Source organism: Hemitrygon akajei, chromosome 7, assembly GCF_048418815.1.
Source record: "Hemitrygon akajei chromosome 7, sHemAka1.3, whole genome shotgun sequence".
In the NCBI taxonomy this organism is placed as follows: domain Eukaryota; kingdom Metazoa; phylum Chordata; class Chondrichthyes; order Myliobatiformes; family Dasyatidae; genus Hemitrygon; species Hemitrygon akajei.
The window spans coordinates 157980814-157994462 of NC_133130.1; the positions used below are offsets into that span (position 1 = coordinate 157980814).

The 13649-nt window shown below is 45.2% G+C and overlaps 1 protein-coding gene across 2 annotated transcripts in view; it reads left to right on the top strand.

Moving 5' to 3' along the window:
- Positions 1 to 13649, top strand: part of col5a1 (procollagen, type V, alpha 1) — a 298663-nt gene that overhangs the window by 26286 nt on the left and 258728 nt on the right. For both annotated transcript variants that reach the window (XM_073052280.1, XM_073052279.1), the window contains exon 2: positions 12102 to 12269. In XM_073052280.1, the coding sequence (XP_072908381.1) occupies positions 12102 to 12269 (168 nt within the window). The remainder of the gene's footprint in view (positions 1 to 12101; positions 12270 to 13649) is intronic.

Genomic DNA, 13649 nt, shown 5'->3' on the forward strand with positions numbered 1-13649 from the left:
TTAACTAAGGGGTTGGGAACCTTTGCTTTCAATGATAGGACACCAGGGTCAGCACTGCTCAACAAACTATGAGTTTGGTGACGAATCTGCGTTCCTGTTCTTCAAACAGCCTTCGCTTACTGGAGGTTGTGATGAATTGCAGCATTAATGTCCTGGCTGAGAAGTGACTCCTCCAATATAGAAAGTGAAGCACATTATCCCAGGTCTTGAAGCTCTCTTTCCCGTGGACGTTCTGCCTTGCTGTCCTTTCATAAGTTCTCCATTAAAGATTACCTTTATTTATGATGTACATCTGTACATAGAGTGAAATGCCTCATTTGTGTTAACAACCAAAGCAGACCGAATATGTGCTAGGGGAAGCCATAAGTGTCACCTCGCTTCTGGTGCCAATGTAGCATGCCCACAACTTACTAACCTCTACTAATCTGTATGTCTTTGGATTGTGGGTGTTGTGTTTGACATTGAGGGAGAGTGCAGAGTGCACCAGGATGCCAGCATGCAGGATATTCAACTGAACTTTATTGATAACGTTGCTTGTACAAAATGTGAACTCCGCCCATGTGGGTGTGGCTAACTGAGTGACATAGGAATAATCCTATGAACTGCCAGAACAGTGAGAAGAAACCGGAGTACGCATGGTCACAGGGAGAACGTACGAACTCCTTACAGACAGTGGCAAGAATTAAACACAGGTTGCTGGCACTGTAGAGCGTTATGCTAGATGCTGCACTACTGTGATGCCCACTATAGTCAGAAGGCTGAAGGTTTAGGACTGTGGATAGTTTTGAGCTCGTTAAAGGATCCAGGGATGTTGTGGTTATCTGTGGGTTGTTGGAGCTTCCTCATTAATGAAACAAGCTGTTGGTTTCAAACAGTTGATAATAACTCCACTAGAATTCTCTTTCCCTCCCTTACCAAGGATACCTTTGTGTCTTTTCCTGACCAGAGGAGGAATGGTTCAAGGCCATTGTAAAGCTTCTTGGGTTAGTCCCCACCCTTTGGTTTCAGGGCTGGAGGGTGTGCATTGATGACTGTTCTGTGTGACGCTTGTTTCATGGTCTTTCCCAGAGCTTGGATGTGAAGGTAGCTTTGCAAAATCCACCCCGTGGAAACAAGATCCTTTGTCTGGCTTTCGTTTCCCTCGGGTGTACTCATACCCTTTTCCTTTGCACAAGCCGTGTCCTGCCCATCTTTGCTCACTCAGTGTAGGTGACCCAGGGTTCCCGACTTCTGATGCAGTGGATATGTTCAGGGTGGTGTTGTAGGGTTCTGACTTTCCAGGTCCTTCATTCTCATGAGCAGAAGGTGGATGGTTTCTTTTAATGCAGGGTGGGTTTTGCCACGGAGATCTGACTGAAGTGAGGCCTTGATCCTGTGGCATGGATGTCCAAGCTGGCAGGAGCCCAGACTCCACTGCACAGACCTAGTGCACACGCTTACACAGATGTCCACCCACACACTGTGCACGCTGACCAACCACCCACACTCCCGCTGCAGAGTGAATTCATGAGACACTATTAAGTGTGGAGTGGGTTAGGAGAACACATTATTGGCAGTAATGCTGAAATGTGGTATTATGCTTTGCCCTTTTTCTTGGCCCCCCCCCCCCCCGTCTCCATTCCTGATTCCCATAATTCTTTTCTGCCCTTAGCTCCTCCTTCCCATGATCCCTCTCTCAGTAATCCTTCCTCCTTCAGTTCCCTCTGACTCTCACCTACCACACCCCCTTCCATCTGGCTGACCTCCCTTCACTTTCTCTTTCCCCCTTCAGCAGGTCCTCCACCCACAAACTGCCTCTGCTCTCCTACTCTTGGAAGAGCACCCCCTGTCCCCCTTCCCCAAGCTACTGACATTCGGCCTCTCCAAGGTGCTGGATTGCAGCCCCCTTACCAACCCCACTTTGCCCCCACGCCAGTCCTGGGAATTACGGTACCTGAGACCTCTGGCACAATGTGAATCTCTGAACCTCCTCCAAAAGTTGGCGGCTGGCATTTGTAGAATACTGACAGGTAGCCAGGGGAAAACAGACTGTGTTCGTATTAAGTCCTGCTGATGATTTGCAGCCCTAAGCACTTGCCAGCTACTGTTAACAAGTTCCTTTCCTAAAGTGTGTGCTGTCTAAGGCCAGGTGATCAGCAGTGAAAAGCCACCCTAACTTCAGCCGAGCTTCATTTCTGCTACCCCTTGCATGAAGAATTGTCTCCTGACTTCACTCTTCGAAGCTTTGACCAGGTTCAATCTGTGATACTGGCTTCCTTCACTCAATTCCCTGCCTTAGACCTTCAATCGGATCACTTCTCCATCTCCCAAATCCCAGGGAGTATAATCCTGGTTTGTGTAACCGCTCCTCAGAGCAGCAGATCTGGATGTATTGTCTTGAATGGCCAATGTGTGGGGCAGGCTACCTTGATAACGATGACCTTTATTGCTGACATGCCCATAGATGCATACAGTGAAATACATTGTGTCAAATCACTGCCTGGTGTGGGAACTGTACTTCCCTCAATCGCAGGACTCTGCAGAGAGTGGTGCAGACAGCCCAGCACATCTGTAGTTGTGAATTTCCCACTGCTCAAGACACTTACAAAGACAGGTGTGTAAAAAAGGCCCGAAGGATCATTGGGGACCCGAGTCACCCCAACCACAAACTGTTCTAGCTGCTACCATCCGGGAAATGGTACCGGAGCATAAAAGCCAGGGCCAACAGTCTCCGGGACAGCTTCTTCCACCAGGCCATCAGACTGATTAATTCATGCTGATACAATTGTATTTCTATGTCCTGTTGTACATACTATTTTACTACAAATGACTATAAATCGCACACTGCACATTTAGACGGAGACGTAACGTAAAGATTTTTACTCCTCATGTATGTGAAGGATGTAAGAAATAAAGTCAATTCTAATAAGCAATGATTGTACTGGGGGCAGCCCACAAGTGTCACCACACTTCCAGCCCCAACATAGCACCCACAACTTACTAATTTGAAACCTGCTCACACGTCTTTGGGGTGTGGGAGGAAGCCTCGGTGGTCACGGGGAGAACGTACAAACTCCTAATGGACGGTGGCTGGAATGGGACTCCGATCAGTGATCGCTGCCACTGAAAAGCAATTGAGCTAACCACTACGCTACTGTGCTGCCCTGCTAGGGAGAAATGACGCTTTTCCGATCAACTCAAGCACAACTTTTACAGATGGCAGCAACTCCAGGCAAGATATGTGGTCATTAGTCATAAATATAAATCCACTGATCCACGCTCAGCGATTCAGAAATAGCTTGATTCTCTTCACCATCAGGTTTCTGAATGGTCCATGAACCCAGGAGCATTACCACACTATTCCTCGCTGTTTGCGCTGTATATTCATTTAGTAATTTTATGCCTTTGCACTGTATGGCTGCTGCAAACCAACAAGAATCACGCCGTATAAGTCAGTGATTATCGACCTGATTCTGTCTCTTCAGGAGATTTGGATGTATTGTCCAGGGGTCAAGGAAGAGACGTTGGTTCTAGGATCTGGGTCATGTCGCTCGCTGCCCAACACCCCCACTAAAAGTTGTGAGCTTTTGAAAAAACAGAGATTTAAGTCATTGTATTGGAACCCTTGTAATAGGACCTGATTTATGACAGCCAGTCGTTTATCACCTCCATTGTTAGAAATGTCACCACATGACCTCCTGAGTTGTGCCTTTCCTCTTGTAAGAGGAGTGGAACTGCTGATTACCATAATCATACCCTCATAGCTGTCAACATGTTAAGAGAAAGTTACGAAATTTGTCTGATAATTCAGTAACTCCCATTGAAATCTTCCGAGCACAAAACTTCCCTAGGATTTTTACATTAACCGAACTCTTTGGCATTTTGCACCAGATTGGTTGGTGATTTAACAAGCTCAGATGCATTAATGCCATTTACCACAACCACATCCGTGGTAGGAAGTTCTACATTTTCACCATATTCTCTGGGTAAAGAGGTTGCTTTTGAATTCCCCATTTAATTTCTTGCTGACTGTTCTGTTTTGATGGCCTCAAGTTTCCTCACAAAATGAAACAGACTGTCTACTAGAGCTCCTCACGATTTTGAAAGCCTTTATTGGAGTCACGTCAAGAGACAAGGCTGTCTACCCTTTTCTGAACATTATATTCTTTGCAAATCTTGTATTGGTCTTATAAATCGGTTCTTGGAAGTAATCCTTTTTGCAGTCAGGAATGCAGAATAGTACGCGCTCTTCGAGGTCTAATGTAGCCACTGTGTGGGCTGTCTGAGTAACCATTCCTCTCCAGGGAGCAAGGAAAGTACCTTCATAGCCAGGATAATACTACGGGAGTCTTGTTGGGCAAACCCCAGTGCCTAACCATGTCCAACATGCAACATCGGCTTCCAAAACAGTGTGTCCTATTCTGAAAATACTATTTCCCAAGCCTTCTACTAGCACTGTAAAATCTGAGTGACATAATCTGCTCATTACTTGTAGAGGAGTTGGGGACATTTGAAACAACTCAAACCATTATGCCCAGGATTGGAGATACTTGACGTTTACTACACGTTTTTGCCTTTGACATTTCCGTTAGGTTATTTGGAATAGTTAACCGCCCACAGGAATTGAGCAGAGCCTCACAGCTCTCTCTCTGTGTTCTTGTCCTTTAAAAGCAAGTGTGGGTTTATTCTGGCAAATCTCAGTCGTTGGACACATTCAGTCATTATCTGGAATGCTTCTTCCCCTTGGCCAAGAGTCCTTTCATTCTCCTTGCTTTGTGTCAGCTTCTAAGACCTACCTTGAGACTCTTAAGAGTTGAAGCTACTGCCTAGAATCAGATTACACGTAAACCCTAATCTCTGATCTTCTCCAAGCCACTTGTAACAGTCTCCAGTTCAGTCTCTGATGAATTTCTGTTCAGTTTGTTTGTGTTGACTTACTCTTCTTAGCTTTCCCCCCGTTCCCTTGACTTAGACTTGTTTCTCTCACCATGTCACAGTTGCCCACATTCACTTCCACCATTCTGTCCCCCTCTGGTCGAACTCCAGCAGCACGGCGAGAGCCGAGGAAGTAAGGGAAGTTAGGAGGGTGTTTTCCCTTCAAGCAGGATTTGGGTTACTGCCAGTGGAAAGACAGCTGTCAATAGGGCTGTGTGCACAGTAGGTACGTTCCTTTGGTGAAGACTGGAGATAAGGGAAGAAGACAAGTGGGAGACGCGTAGGGAAGGTGGATGTTGAGATTGCAGAAGTTATTTGATGGAATGATGTACGGCAGTAACGGAGTGTTTGCGGGATGGTACGTTGGGCAGTAAGGGGGGGGGGGGGGTTAGGGAATTGATGGGTGACCGTGCTTCAGCGGTGGTGCATAGGGAAGTAAGACAGTGAGGAGAGGTGCGTAGAGTGGTGGAGTACTGTTTGTAGAGTGCTATAGAGGGCAGTAGGGCATGGTTTGATGGTTGCTAAGTAGGGCAATAGGGCAGTGTTTAACGTAGAGCAGTGTGGGGGTGTGGGGCAGTGCTTGAGGTGCGGTATGCAGATGGGACCCTGTTTTTGCAGTGCAGTAGACAGGGTTTAGAAGTGATATGTCGTGCGGTGACATTTGATGGGGGGGGGTTAAGCAACAATTTTTTTTACCATAGTAACAAATATTTTTCAGTGCTTCTCACCTCTAGGTCTCATTGTTACCCGTTAGACTCACCAGGATTGCTTTTCACCACCATTAACCACTTTTTTCTTTACAATATTTTTATTAGTTTCTACATAGAAGAATACAGAGTACAAGAAAGTGTATATAAAAGGTCGAAAAAGATTTTTAAAAGTACCAATTACCCCGTATTCATATAAGTTAATCAATTGCTATATTGAACTATACTAATTTATTACAAAATAAGAGTCTAACCCCTACCAAGCCCGAAGCTGTTCATTAAGGAGAACAGGTAAAATACCTTCTCATATAATAAAAATTAATAATAGCCAACATCTGAATTTAAACAACAAATTGAAGGTTTTGAAAATAATTCAGAAAAGGTCCCCACAATGTTTAAAAGTCTTGACGTGATTCAGAAATTGAACAACGAATCTTCTCTAAATCTAACCATGACGTAACAACGTATAACCATTGAGCATGAGTAGGAGGAAGAACATCTTTCCATTTAAACGAAAGCGTCCTCCTAGCTATAAGAGAACTAAAGGCCAAATTATGTAAATCAGATGCCTTCAGTTTAATATCTTGTCCTGAAACAATACCAAATAGGGCCATCAGAGGGTTAGGCTTAAAATTGACTTTAAAAAGTAAGGAAAAAGTTTGAAAAACTTCCTTCCAATATTTTTCAAGATTCGGACAAGTCCAAAACATATGAATTAATGAAGCCTCTCCATTATTGCATCTGTCATAGTAGGAAGATATATCCGGAAAAAAAACCACTTTTTAATCCAAAAAACAAAATCACGGAAAGCGAAATAAGTTTACACCTGCATTCTGTGGAGACTAAAGAGGTTTGAGGGTGATGCCTCAGTAGATTGTGTTTTGATCTCTCATGGTGCTGTAAGGATAGCAGCAGAACTGCTCCAAAGTGATTGTAGGGTAGAAAGCTGTTAACTGGAACTGCACAACAGTTCCTGCAGGTGCCGGGGAGCTGAGCTGGGAGGAGTACATGTGTCAGACCAAGAAGGATTAAGAGTAATATTCTCAGCGCTTTCTGAATGGTCATGTGGCTAAATTGTCAGATAGATCACAGAGTCGCGTTGATGGGAATTATTGCATACGAACAGGAAGTCTTACAATCACAGTGAGCCTTTCATAACTTTGGGGAGTTGAGGAACTTTTGATATTTGTTAACAATTGTAGTTAGGACAATTCAGCAAATAGTCAACTCACAACACGGAACCTGTCCAGCACACACTGACCCTCACTGGGGGACGGGTCCCACACACACTGACCCTCACTGGGAGACGGGTCCCACACACACTGACCCTCACTGGGGACAGGTCCCACACACACTGACCCTCACTGGGGACAGGTCCCACACACTCTGACCCTCACTGGGGGACGGGTCCCACACACACTGACCCTCACTGGGGGACAGGTCCCACACACTCTGACCCTCACTGGGGGACGGGTCCCATACACACTGACCCTCACTGGGGACGGGTCCCACACACACTGACCCTCACTGGGGATGGGTCCCACACACACTGACCCTCACTGGGGGACAGGTCCCACACACACTGACCCTCACTGGGGATGGGTCCCACACACACTGACCCTCACTGGGGGACGGGTCCCACAAACACTGACCCTCCCTGGGGGACGGGTCCCACACACACTGAACCTCACTGGGGGACGGGTCCCACACACACTGACCCTCCCTGGGGGACGGATCCCACACACACTGACCCTCACTGGGGGATGAATTACACGGACATTGACCATCAGTGATTCTGAGTTTGATGACATGATTCCTCATTCCGTTCTGAGTTTGTTGCTATGAGGTGGTGGGGATGCAGCCGGATTGTTCTGAATTACAGTGGGTGTGAAAGGCATTTTGCACATGACTAGGGCATTGTGGGAAAGAGCTAATTTTGTGGGAATTCACCGCAAATCACTTTAATTTTCTTTTATTTTGCAACTTTTTATTTGACAAGTTGCACTGAAGTCGAATCTTTAACTTAGTAAAACATCCGATAGCTTCACAAGAAAGAAAATAGTGACGGATGATAAACCACAGTGAGGATATGAGGACAACTCACCCAGTGCTCTCATGTCGTATCTTAAAGTGGCTAAAATCCAACTCACCAAACCCTCCCCCTGCTCATAATAACTTCCTTGTGAGCAGAGCTTTGAGTCTTTGAAATGTCGTAAGCAGTACCATGATGTAATCTATTTTGAAAGGGATATCAAATCCCCGGCTCTGTGTACGGGGCCAGGAACATTATACTGTATCTGTGACTGGAGCACAAGACCTGGGCACTACTGGAGTTCCACAGACATGAAGTGGGTTATTGGCAGAGCGGTCCCAGTCAGCCAGATGTCTGCTTGCCTTGCAGGAGTAAGTTTGGGAGAGTAATAAGCTCCAGGAAACTGACACGTCCTCCTCAAAGCACCTGCATTCTCAAACATGTTTGTTCTACTTTCAAAGTCACTGGTGGGGTCGAGCTTTCAGTGTGGACGCAGCTGTAGTTTGCAGACAGGTGTCGTGCAGGTTATAAGACTTCTGGGGCTGTGATGTAGAGTATATGTCCAGGAACTAACATAAGGGCACACGTGGTTTGTACAGCATTACCTGTCCCCCAGTGAGAGTCAGTGTGTGTGGAAATGTTCCTATTTGAAATGCTTTGTACTCTGCATGTAACAGGAGCATATAGTTTCACACCATACTGGAGTAAGTTTTTATTTAATTTGTGGTTTATTTGTTGTGACTTCAGTCCTGGTTAGTGAGTATTACTTGAAAGAGCGCAGGCTCTTTTCCTTGGCACTTTTGATCTCAGATTGGCTGGGAGATAAATGCAGTTTAAGTGGGCACACCTGTGCATGGGGAAACAGCTGGAAAGAGAAACGAATGGTTGAGGCTCTAAAATAAGTCAGTGGGCTTGAGAAAATTCTGCATACCAACCAGAATGTGTGTTTGATTACCGTATCACAGAGCCAGCCCATCAACTGGTGGTGTGGATTAATTATTGTGCACTCTCCCAGCAAATAAACCTACAGTATTTACAAGGCGAAACCACTGTGATGAAGTGCATTGAGAGAGGATGGGGAGGAAACACGTCAACTCCAGCCCGGGAAGTGACTTGGATCCACACAGATGCCATCCCATTGGCTCTTCGCCCAGCCCTGGAACATCTGGAGAGCATGCTCTTCATTGACTACAGCTAAACATTCAATGCTATCATCCCCTCAAAACTAATCAATAAGCTTCAAGGCCTGGGCCTCGAAACCCTCTTGTGCAACTGGATCCTTGATTTCCCCACTTGCGGACAGCAGTCAGTTCGGATTGGCAACAAGCTCTCCTCCACCGTCTCCCTCACCACAAGGCTGTGTGCTTAGTCCCCTGCTCTGCTCTTTATACTTATGACTGTGAGGCTAAGCACAGCTCCAAAGCCATATTAAACTATGCTGATAACACCACTGTCATTAGCCAAATCAAACGTGGTCATTAATCAGCAAATAGGAGGGAGATTGAAAATCTGACAAAGTGGTGCCACCACAACAACCTCTCATTCAACATCAGCAAGGCCAAGGAGCTGATTACTGAGTTTGGGAGGAGGAATCGGAGGTCCATACGCCAGTCCTCATTGGGGGATCTGATGTGCAGAGAGTCAGCAGTGTTTAAATTCCTCAGTGTTATCATTTCAGAGGACCTGTTCTGAGTCCAGCACGTAAGCGTCATTACGCAGATAGCATGACAGCACCTCTACTTTCTTTGAAGCTTGCGAAGGATCAGCATGTCACCTAGGAATTTGACAAACTTCTATAGATGTGCAGTGAAGAGTATATCATGGTCTGGTATGGAAACACCAATGCCCTTGTATGGAAAAGCCTCCACAAAGCAGCAGATATGACCCAGTCCATCACGGGTAAAGCTCTCCCCGCCATTGAACACATCTACATGGAGCACCCTTGCAGGAAGCAGCACCCATCAGAAAGGGTTCTCACCATGCACACCATGCTTCGGTTGAGAAGGTACAGGAGCCTCAGGACCCACGCCGCCTGCTTTGGGAATGATTATTACCCCTCAACCATCAGACTCTAGAAACCGAGCAGATAACTTCACCCAACCTGTGGACTCTATCTCATATTCCTGATATCTATGGCCTATTTATTAACTATAGTCAGCCCAACTTAACAGTGGGAGATTGGTTCCGGGACCAAAAAACGCGGATGCTCAAGTCCTTCTATAAATTAGCGTAGTATTTGCATATAACCTACGCACATCCTCCCGTATACTTTAAATCATCTCTAGATTACTTGTAACACCTAATACAATGTAAATGCTATAGTTGTTATACTGTATTGCTTAGGAAATAATGACAAAAAAAAAGTCCGTACATGTTCAGTATGGACGCAAACATCGTAGCTCATCTGGGAACGCTGATGCTGCCTCGGCATCAGCCTTTGCCGATTCTCCCGGGATCTTTAAGTTCTTGAGGCTGTAACGCTTTACATAGCTAGCCAGCCATCCCTTACTGGATTTAAACTCCTTCCTCTCGCTCACAACGCAAGTAGCGAACAAACAAGACGCGAGGCGAACAATGCTCAACTTCTGGGTTTTCCCGATCCGCGGTCGGTTGAATCCGCACACGCGGAACCCGCGGATAAGGAGGGCCGACTATTATTATCTCCTCTTTTTTTGTATTTGCACGGATTGTTGTTTTGGCAGATTGGCTGATGGTCTTAGGTACAGCCTTTCATTGATTCTGTTGTGTTTCTTGGATTTACTATGATTGCCCACAAGAAAATGAATCTCAGAGTTGTACTTTGTGTGGTATACTGAATGTAATTTGATAATAAATTTACTTTGAATTTTGAAATATTCTCAAGGGATCTAGAAAGAACAAAGATACATTAGTTACAACAGCCCCCTGGCTAGGCCCCCAGAAGTACTGATGGAAATATACACTCGGTGGCCTCGTTACTAAGCACACCTGTACACCTGCTCGTTAATGCACGTATCTACTCAGCCAATCATGTAGCAGCAACTCAACACATGAAAGCATGCAGACGTGGCCAGGAGGTTCAATCGTAGTTCAAACCAAATATCAGAATGGGGAAGAAGTGTGATCTGAGTGATTTTGACCGTGGAATGACTCTTGGTGCCAGGCGTGGAGGTTTGAGTGTCTCAGAAACTGCTGATCTCCTGGGATTTTCGTGCACAACAGAATCTAGAGTTTATGGAGAATGCTGCAAAAAGCAAGGTAAAACATCCAGTGAGCAGCAGTTCTGAGAGTGAAAAGGCCTTGTTACTGGGAGAGGTCAGGGGAAAATGGGCCAAGGGGTTGCAGCCGAGAGGCAGGCGACATTAACCCAAATAACCACCTGTTGCAGCAGTGGATGCAGAGAAGCATCTCTGAACACAATATGTCAAACCTTGAAGTGATGGGCTGCAGGCCACACCAGATCCCACTCCGGTGATAGAAGAGTGGCCACTGATTGTAAAAAGAAAAAGAAGTTTGCATTTCTAGAGTGCATGGTCTCAAGATGTTGCAAAGGAATTTTGAAATGGAGTTACATGAATATAGGAAAGGCTGGCCTTGGAGACGCAGGTACACACATGATAGTGAGCAATTGCAGTTAAATTAGGAGGACAGTTAGAATAATCCAAAATCTGTGAGAGACACTAATGCTGGAATCAAAAGAATGGACTGCTGGACAAGCTCAGAGGGTCAGGCGGCATCTATGGAGGGTGATAGTCAATGTTTGGGACTGATATCCTCCAGTCCAGATGAAGGATCTCAAACTGAAATGTCGACTGTCCGTATCCCTCCTCGGAGCCATTGGGATCTTCTAGCAGTTGTTTTTTCTGAAGAGGCCAGGGTTGCGTTCCCTTGAGTTTAGAAGGTTATGTGGTATAAGTGTGATGGTATTTAAAAGTATTTCCGAACTTGAAATCAGTGTTTCCTCCTTAGATGGAACCATATAGGAGACCTGAAGAAACTGATTTTCTTATTGGTGGGGTATTTCAAAAATAAGTAAGATAAGTTTCCACAAGTAGGTGGATTGGTAACAAAAAGATGCCAATTTAAGGCAATTCCTAAACAAACCAGGTAGAAGAAGAAACTTTATGATCAGGAATGCATCGTGTGAAAGGGTGAATTGAACAGGGCTAACGGGAAGCATCGTGAGGTGAGATTTGCACAGCTCTTTCTACGAGTTAGGACAATCACAGTGGACCAAAGGTCCTCACTCAACATAGGGAGCTTCACTGATTCTGGCTTCTACCAGGACAGTTGTTAAATGATATTTCTGAGTAAATTTTTTATATCCGTATGTTCTCTTTAAACAGTTAGTCTGTTAGTGAATTAGAAACTGTGTAAATTTAATTTAAAGATTTAACCAAAGGAGGGAGGAATGGATTCCCAGAGCCCGGGGTGAATTGAATTCTAATCATCTTCTCTTCTTTCAACAGTGGAGCCAGTGGACATCCTGAAGATACTAGAACTTCACACTTTACCCGATGGAATACAGAAAATAACAGGGCTTTGTCCCAACAGAAAATTGACCAGAACTGCAGATGTTGCCTATAAGGTCACGAAATTGGCCCAGCTCAGTGCACCAACCAAACAGTTATACCCAGGTAAGACCAATTCTGTCTTTTCCTAGGCAAAAGTGTTTCGCTTAAGTTTTGCTCTGGGTTTTCGGGAAGTCCATAAAAAAGAATTCAAGTCCATTTCCAGACCAAAGTGTCAAGGAGCCAACTGGAATATACCAATTTTACAACTAATGTTGTGTTGAAATAGGGTTAATTAGTAACCTGAAGGATCCTCTGGGAAAGAGTGATCATATGGTTAATGGAGAGAAAATAGAAACAAATTGGAGACTAATTACAGAGTGTTCAAGTTTGCAGATTATACATGGCTATGTGGGATGGTAAACTGTGAGTCATCATCGGGGCCTACACCAGGGAGGGGTGCAGGAGTAGCACTAGACGTATTGAAGAATTACGGTAGGTACTTCCCAGGTGCAGCGGAAGCGAAAGGTGGTAGGCAGCTGAGCGTTTGTACAGGGATCTGATCAAACCCCTGCAGTCCTGTCAGCTGATGAAACAACTCTCTGTGGGAGGAGATGCCATGAACAAACTCGTCTCCTACAGCGGCAGAACCAAATGTACGCGTTCAGAAGAAAATCAAGGTCATGCAATTATCTTCGGGCAGAACTGCAAGGTGGATGATTTAACTCGCTGCAGGAGCCAATCTTCATTTCACTGTGCTCGTTGTACACGCACTGACGCAGAGGTGACTAGCTTAATATTGCAGCTGTTCACAGAGGTTCAGTGTTATGGAGCGCTGATCTAGAAAATTAATGATAGGGGTAAAATAGCAGGTTGGATACCTGCCGTCTGCTAGCTGAGAGGTGCTGACCAATGGGAGTCATGATCAAAAATTCCACTCATCCTTGCTGCTGTCAAGGAATGGCAGTGTTTTCCTGAGGATTTGTTGCTCTGTGTAGGGCATAGATCTGAGGTTGAAGGATAGAGGTACAGTACTGTGCGAAAGTCTTAGGCACATACAGTATATATAGCTAGCATGCCTAAGACTTTCGCGCAGTACTGTGTAGAGTGGAGAGCAAGTTTGTAAATCCGGTGGGAGCAAAGGATGTTGGGAATGCCACAGGAGGGGTGTGGGACAGGAGGCAGAGAGGGAGTGCTGGGGCAGGGGGTGGCACAGGTGCAGACACAATAAATACTTCTGAAGATTCAAACATTTAATATCAAGAACTTCATTTTGTGATTCATTCAACATTTTTGGAACAACTTAAATCAGCAGATTTCTGCTAATAGATTTCCTAACAGTCCCTGAACACGACTTTGCTAATTATCTTTCGCACTATTTATTTATTTCTCCGTCCATTCATTCATTTGAAAGGTTGGACATGTTAGGACTTTATTCCCTGGAGCGTAGAAGATTGAGGGAAGACTTAATAGAGGTGTACAATATGATGAGGGGTAACTTCCAGC